General features: G+C 35.2%; 1 protein-coding gene across 1 annotated transcript; it reads right to left on the bottom strand.

The window, feature by feature from the left end:
- Positions 1 to 7,247: 7,247 nt before the first annotated feature.
- On the bottom strand, positions 7,248 to 8,198 carry LOC122802217 (olfactory receptor 52K1-like). The gene has a single exon (XM_044071878.1). The coding sequence runs from the start codon at positions 8,196 to 8,198 to the stop codon at positions 7,248 to 7,250; it is 951 nt and encodes a 316-aa protein (XP_043927813.1).
- Positions 8,199 to 8,433: the final 235 nt, after the last annotated feature.

Raw genomic sequence — 8,433 nt, 5'->3', positions numbered from 1 at the left:
GTATATTTGATGATGAAGACTGAAATTGGAAAGAGGAGTATATCAATAATTTTACTCCTGAACTGAACTTTCCAACCTTGGTAGTCAATACTCATTTAGTAATGAGGCTAGTGTCTTATTTAGGTCACCATCTAAGCTTTTTCACCATGTTTCTTCCATTAGTGACATCAAATACTTCTGTTAAATCATTCCTATGTTTAGTGGGGATTCAGGATTCTTCATGCAATTACCTTTGTTACCTATCAATAATTTTACTCCTGAACTGAATTTTCCAACCTTGGTAGTCAATACTCATTTAGTAATGAGGCTAGTGTCTTATTTAGGTCACCATCTGAGCTTCTTCACCATGTAATTTCCGTTAGTGACATCACTCAGTCATGTTAATAATACAATATGTAGAGACCTAGATCCTCTACTTGAATGCCTCCCTCTGGAGTACAATGCATATAGTATTGAATGATCAGTGCTGGCCTAATGCAAGACCATATTAGTTGCTCTTTATCTATTTTCCTTATAGTGTTTATGCAACTCATCAACAGGCATGCATGAACCATGGCACAGTCATGAGCTCCACATTATTGTAAAAGTAGGGTAAAGATTAAAGCAGCACAGTAGATTATGTGACCTACCAGAATACAAGATTAGATAAGATATTATTTTAGGTATATCTTAGAAATCTTTAACAAGAAATAGGTGTTCTTCTCCAGGGAAACCTCTGCCACCTCATATCCTGTATACCACTTTTACTCTCTTACACATTAATTAGGATGAAAGTAGTAGCCTGGACAGTGTCCTTGGAGCTCCTAATTGGACTAGCAGGGATCCTCTATGAGGATCTTCTGATCAGTTTCTGTGTAAGGCTGTCCATATGTTTGAGGTCAAAATCAGAGCCAACCATATGCAGACCAGATTCTTATCCAACTATGTTAATGCATTTTTGTCTGGTTATACTTGGCCAAATAATATTCCAGATTCTGTGCATTTAATAAATTTTGATTTTTAAGAAACCATGTTAGCATTATTACAGTTGAAACATTTCTACTAATGTGAAACCTCCAGTTTGCTGTTTATACTTTACAGAAGGTAGAGTAAATGCTCCTTAAATCCTATCTTGTAATGTTTGCCCTATCTGATGCTTATCAGTCCAACTTCCAGACTGCCAATAGATAAGGTCCTCCTGTGGCACGACAAAAGCATCATTATTCCATTGCTGTTATAATCTATCTCCTCTCTGTATTTGACAATATGGGCTGAAGTATATTATTTGAATACATATATTCCCATTGTGGTATCTCTGTCTGTGATGGCTTAACTCTCTTTTTTTTTTTTTTTTTTTTTTTTAGTGCACACAGAAGAATACCACATAGATTAATTCATTTTTTAGGGATCTATCTTGGGCCAACTGATGTTTATAGTTTACATTTCCACTCACTGATGCCATCTGAGGAATCTCTTTAAAGTACATAGATGATATCCAGTATAATGGCCCTTCAGGTCTCTTGTTTGAGGACAAGTACTTCAGCCCTATGTTAGCGAAGTGTGTGTGACTTAAGTTAGCAATCTACTTTAAATCGGATAACTTGCAAAGCAGCTTCAATGAAAGAAGGTATGGAGGGCTCATATTACTTTTAAAATGGGGTGTGCTTAAATGGAATGTCCAATAAAGTTATGTGTGTGAGATCTTGAACAAAAAAGAAGGTTATAGTATATGTTTCACTGAATACATAACATTTTTGCTAGAACTAATAAAGAAGGATTAATTGTTAGCTTGCTATGAACATCTCTCATTGTTGGTTTATCTATAAAAGTGTGTTACTTTAATCCTAGAGCTAAAGCTGATTTTCTCAACAGTTAAAATATTTTTCATTGAATGGATAGAGGAGTCTGAAGGTGTGTTTGAGCATATCCTGTTTGTAATGTACTGAACAAAAACATGATACTATAGTGTTAGATCACTGACTTTGTACTTCTGAAATTGTTAAGGAGAATTTTACTGTAAATTACTGTGACGTAACTATACTGACTAAAGGATATTAAATTAACTATACAAGGCCTCATGTTACTGTTCAGTACTTTACAGACAGAATGCACTCAAACGCACCTTCAGACTCATTGATGGTACACTAAAGTCAGTATTTTCATGAAAAGGAAGAAGTAAGCATGTTTTAGTTATTTTACCCTGATGTTTATCTGTGTCAGACTGCCATGGACTCTTTTATTCCATTTCTTTCTTAACTTCATTTGTAAAAAAAAAAAATCTTTATTTACTGCCTTTCCTTGAGGCAATCAATATTGTGTTTGCTGCATACAGTGTTGAACCCTTTGTGAAGAGAGTAATCTCCTTGCCACAGGCCATATCAACTTTTTAGATCTCAGTGCAAAACTCTATGTTGGTGTTTTTTTAATGGAAACATTTATTTTGCAATTAATTTTGTTAATAAGAAGCAATCCTTGAAAATGTTCCTGAAAATGAAAACTCCTGACATAATATAATAAAAGATTGAATCTTCAGTGCCTTCCTACCTACATTATCATACAAGGTAATATTTTTCAAAGCTTATTTCAGCAAAAAGTGTGTATTATAGCCTAGTATGTCAGTATGTCAGCTAGATCACACAGCTGGAACATCATAGATTAAAATTTAACACATGATAGTCTAGCAGATAACAATATAAGTAGCGGTTCCCTAAAGTATGACATTTTGATCACCCAAAATACATTGCTGATGTATGTAAATCATTGTCAGTAGCTAAGTGGGCATCATTTTGTTGGTGTGGTCATATGGAAAACAACAACTCTACAGAGAAGCTAAAACATCAAAAACGTGTTATATCTGTTTTGTTTTCAAACCTCTGTAAACTTTAGCATAAAGACTGTAAAACACAGATTCATGAGAAGTGCAGTAATCAACTTGAAGTGGTTATACCAACACAAAGGCAAACAATGAAAAATGATGTTAATATCCCTTATCCTTCTGACCATAAACTTTCGTTGTGATGCATCAACCACTGGGTCAGAATGGGAAAGTTGACCCATCTAAGCTGTTTCCCCTGCCTTTTTATATCTTTCAGATTTGTGTGTCTGAGCTTTGGGGGGGGGGGTGGCAGACCTGTATAGACTCTGGGCATCTCATGGTTTAGGACAGGTGGTTTATCCCTATATTACTAGAGTTTGTGTGTCTTCATTTAATGAAATAGATTTTGAAGAGTAAGGCAGCATATCCAAAATAAGGTGCAGGTAGCAGACTCCTTCTGAAACTGGGTTTGGCAAATGGACAGTCAGAGAGAATGTTTATAAGTGCTGGAACAGAAAGAAGGCGGAAGCTTATGCTGTGTGGAAAATTAACTCACTGGAACTACTTGCTGTCTTGTTATATGCAGTACTATTTGCTGATTTAACTAAACAAGATATCTTTAGCCAAGAGAGACAAATTTTCTGTTTACTGCATAAGAAAAATGTTGATGCAGCAATAGGAAGCTATGTCTTTTTAAAGGGGGTGGCATTTCATCTGTAAAAAGACTGAAGAGTCAGTGTATGCTTAATTCTACCCTAAATGGATAGCACTGAAAATAATTGTATTTCTCTAGGGACTGTGTGCAAAGTTACTCACATTTCACTAGTGAAAACTTACAGGGAAAAAATGTTTTGTGAGTTCAACATACTGTCTACAGACATTCAGCCAGATTAATTGTTCTAAGCATGAGTGTCTGTTTTTTCTGGCTTGTTACTGCTGAACTGAAATAAAAATATATATATATTTTTTTATTTTTTTGGTCAGGCTTAATTAAGAATTCTGTTTTTCCTTGTGCTTATGAAAATCAAACTGGCACGGACTGTTTTTTTTTTTCTTTCTTGCTGAATATACTTAAATACACTTAAATGATAAGTAGTGAAGGTAGAGGCCCAGGAACCACACAAACCAATTCCAGACCCCAAATCCAATTTATTGACAGCAAAAACAGACCAAATTCAGTCAAGCGCTTTCGTCATTAGCAAAGACTTCTTCAGAACTGCTTGGCATGGTTATCTCCAACCTTAAATGATTGCAATGCAAAAAAAAAAATATTACATTTATGGTGATTGATTTCTTGGAACCAGATCCAAGGGGCTTTTACCCTAACAAACATCTTCTGAAGAAAGATATGGATTCTTGTGTGTGATGCCTTTACCCCCCGTGGTTTGAATGAATGTTGTTCCATTATACCTATATTAAAGCTAAACAGTCTTGAGGGCTGATTATGCCATGTTACTCATACATTTTTTGCTGTAACATTGATTTTTGTACTATTCATATTCTCAATATTATTTTAATTTTTATTGTTTCACTTATGTTCATTGCTCATTTTTTTTTTTAATTTTAACTGACATTCACAACAATTTTTGTTGAAGTTTTATAACTAATGTGTACTAAGCTAAAGTTGACTCATGTGAATGTTTGATCACATGTTGATCACATGATGCATTAGGATTCTGTAAGGTTGGAGATAACCATGCCAAGCAGTTCTGAAGAAGTCCTTGCTAAAGATGAAAGCAGAAAGGCAAACACAGTGGAGACCAGAAGTAGAAATCCACAAAAGTGTTTATTCTCCACAAAGTTTTATAAATCCACAAAATTATTTATTCTCCACAAAATAAGCACTTTTGTCCCAAAGTTAAAATTACAGGAACTGAGTTTGCAAAATGTTAATGGAGATTAGTGCTCTACCTTTGTAAACATATACAAATAAAATAAATCCAGCAGCATTTCCATCTCTGTCAGGGAGAACTTCTTAGTATATTTTTCTCTCCTCAGGCATCATGTCTCATCAAGTAGATGAAAACATACAATATGGTCAATAAATGGACACATCATATCTCTAGCAACAAGTGAAGTATACATACTCCAATGAAATAGCTGCACCATGATAAGTTGTGAACTCTATCATACCCTAATATCACAGGATAGGTTCCCAGAATCTCTAAGGCATTCCAGTAGGACAGCAAGGAGATGGACTGTGTCTTATATGCACCCTGTTAGAAGTCTGCGTATATTGTTTCCCAGTAAAGTATGACCATCGTAAGCTCCACATACTTACACCAGTCCAGTATATGTTAACCTGGGTTCTTCCTCTCCCACATTGCCCATTACATGTACTGGACATGTGACCTGCCTGTGATGGGAATGTAGGATTTCCAACAGGGGTAACCCCTATGAGTCGCAGTATGTCACCAAACAGGAGGTAGAAGGTCTCATGATATCCTTGGTGGACCAGTGGCTTGACACCCACATTTGTAGCCTGGAGTTTGTCCACATGTGAATGTCATAGCTTCCTGGCCCTGACCAGTGAGACAGTCCTTCAGTTACCAGTTGTCTCCCCCATCTCTACCCTTTGTGCTCTCCATCTCATCTGTATCTGCACCACCATTGTTTCATTTATTTATTCATTTCCTTATGTTTTTACCAGAGTAGTGCAATGATCAATACTGATCAATTTAAGCACCAGATCAGTTGAAACGGAAACTATTTTTTAGAAAAACGGAGATAAATGTAAGCAATAACAGAGTGGTTCAGATTTGTTACATAGAAAAACTGTGCATATACTGTACATTATAATAAAAAAAATCACTGTGCAATGAGTCAACATTCTGTGAGAGTAGCAGAGAGTTGGAATAGAAAGAGAGATTGTGTGTTAGGTGACATGTCCTGTGTTGAAGCAGGAGAATTTGACTTGGATAAAGAGGTGGTTTTTAATTTGTATTCTGAATTTGGAGTAAGTGTCAATTTCCTGATTTCCTTCAAGTTGAAGAGTGGAGCTTAACAAAGAATAGGTGTCTGAAAAGAGAATGCATTTTGCAATGGAATGGAGTTTGATTCTAGAGGTAATGAAAATTGGTGTGGCTTGTCATTGCTGTCTCAGACTGTATGAGAAGTTTTTTTTTTGTTTGTTTTTGTTTAGCTGGAAGGGGTGTAAATATTTGTAACTGAAGTAGCTTAAGAAGTTGGAATCGTAACAGTAGGCTAACTCTTTGTTTTATGAGTAGTCATTTGGCTTGTTTTGTACTGTGACACAGTGGTGCCCACTGAGGACTGAGTTTGCAATGAATCATCAGTTACTGTATGTCTTTTTTGTTTTGTCTATTGTATTTTTTTTTTTTGCGCTCTTAGTGCGATCCTGACAAAATCTTTCCTGTCTTTATCTTAACCATGCTTCCTTTCCATCCACCCTTCTGGAAATTACAAAGAAGTGCATCCTTTCAACAAAAATAAACCAATAAATAAATAAACAAACAAACTGACTGTTTCCCCACCATACTACTACTCTTACTTTTCCCATGTTATTCTTTGTGTTCCTCTGCTGGTTCTCCTAAATATCTGACTGGCATATGCACTCATTCCAATCCAATTTATACTTAGTTTTGCCACCTATTGTTTTTTATTTTTTTCAGACACTTTGTACTGTAGTCCAGAAAACAGTGTACAAAGTCCTGTTTTCTTTAAAAAAGAGAGAGAGAGCGAGAGAGAGAGAGAGAGAGACCATCAGAGTTTCTAAAATCTCTGCTTTTATTTATGGAAAACATCACTAATCCTATGCAACTTTGTGACAATCTAGGAAAGAAGACATTCCTCCTTCCTCTGATGAGCCTATGATATCATAATATGATCAGAAAGTGGGGAGAGAGAGGGGGATGTAAGGGTTGAGGCTTTGGTCCTGTTTCAGCCACAAAGAAAGGTGGCAACTCTATAGTAAAAAGAGTAATAAAGACTTTGTTGCATAGTCCTTAACAGGGGTATCCGCTGTGCTCATAGAACATGCTATGCTACAGGAACACGTCTTAAGTCATTAAGACATGTGATGGCCATCGCAGATTGCCAACCATTACATGGTGTGCTGAGTTTCCCCCAGGGAATTCCTTTATGTGTTTGACATCATTGCTCAGCATCACTTTTATGGCATTGTTAATCAGCTTTAGTCTACATTGCACTACTTCTATGTTATTTTATCTTTATGACAATCCATAAGCAATTTTTCTGAATCTTGCTCTAAATATCAAGCCATTGCATTGTACTATATGTAAATACACATAGCAGAAATTATTTATAGTAATTTCAATCATAAATATGCTATGATTTATTAACATTTTGTATTAATAACAACATTGTGAAATGTATACAACTCAAAAAAGTTGTTCTTAGCGAAAAGAAAAAAGAAAAATAACAATAAAATAAGTCATAAAAAAATAAAATACCCCTTTCCACTTTTCACTTGTTAAAACATGTTTTTAATGTTTTGTGCATGTTTTAATATTACTGTCAAAATCGCTTTTGTTTTTATTCCATATATCAAAGGGTTTACTGTAGGTGGTACACTAATATACAAGACTGAAAACAAGGAATGCATAAATATAGGCACCTCATTTTCAACAAGGAATACTAAGAGTGACACTGCTCCAGATATATAAAAAGATAAAATCCCCAAAACGTGAGAGCTGCATGTACTAAACAACTTTAGTTGAGCTTCCTTTGATCTGAGTTTCAGAGCAGCTCTAACAATCATATAATAGGAAAGACCAATCATAACTGTGTCAGGCAGTATTACCAAAAAACAAATTAAATATAGGTAAATGTCATTCAGAGCTGAATGGATTTGTGCTGCACTGACGACAGCAAAATATTCACAATAAACATTATCGATTATGCTCTTACTATTGTACTTTAAAGCGGTAGCTAGTACAGGCAACGGCAATACAATACAAAGACTTCTGACTGATATTGCAAATCCTCCTTTTAATATAAACTTGTTTGTTATCACTGCTGAGTACCTCAAAGGTTTACACACTGCAACAAAACGATCATAAGCCATTAGTACCAACACTGATGATTCCATGGATACAACAAAGCTAAGGAAAAACATTTGCAAAATGCAAGAATCAAAACGTATGGTCTGGGAGCCCAGCCATAATATTATTAACAGCTGTGGAAGAAGAGTAACTCCGATAAGAAGATCTACTACAGATAGGAATGAAATTAAGTAATACATAGGCTCATGAAGGCTTTGCTCAGTTGCTATAACAAGTAGAACTGTTAAGTTGCCAAATAACATCACAAGAAATATAAAAAGGAAAGGGATAGAAATCCAGCTATGTATGCTGTGAAGTCCAGGAAAACCAGTTAGGATGAAATGTAACTCTTGGTCAACACTCCAGTTGCTTGTTGTCATAGTTAATATGGCAGAGTGGGTTTATAGTTAACAGTCTTCTGAGTTCTGAAAGAGAATATAAAATGCATAGGTAAAAATATTTCATTGAGCATTCATGAAAAAGCATTGATGAGGACTGTTACAAAGAATCAGAGTAAATCACTTTATTTATTTTGAAAAAAGTTAACTTAAATATGATCTTAAGCACATTAAGTTGTACACAGTAAAGTAGTTTAGGAGCATCTCATTTTTTTTA

This window comes from Protopterus annectens, chromosome 5.part0 (assembly GCF_019279795.1).
Source record: "Protopterus annectens isolate FY-2018-M chromosome 5.part0, PAN1.0, whole genome shotgun sequence".
NCBI classification, from domain to species: Eukaryota; Metazoa; Chordata; order Ceratodontiformes; family Protopteridae; genus Protopterus; species Protopterus annectens.
This window is presented reverse-complemented; position numbering and strand designations above follow the sequence as displayed.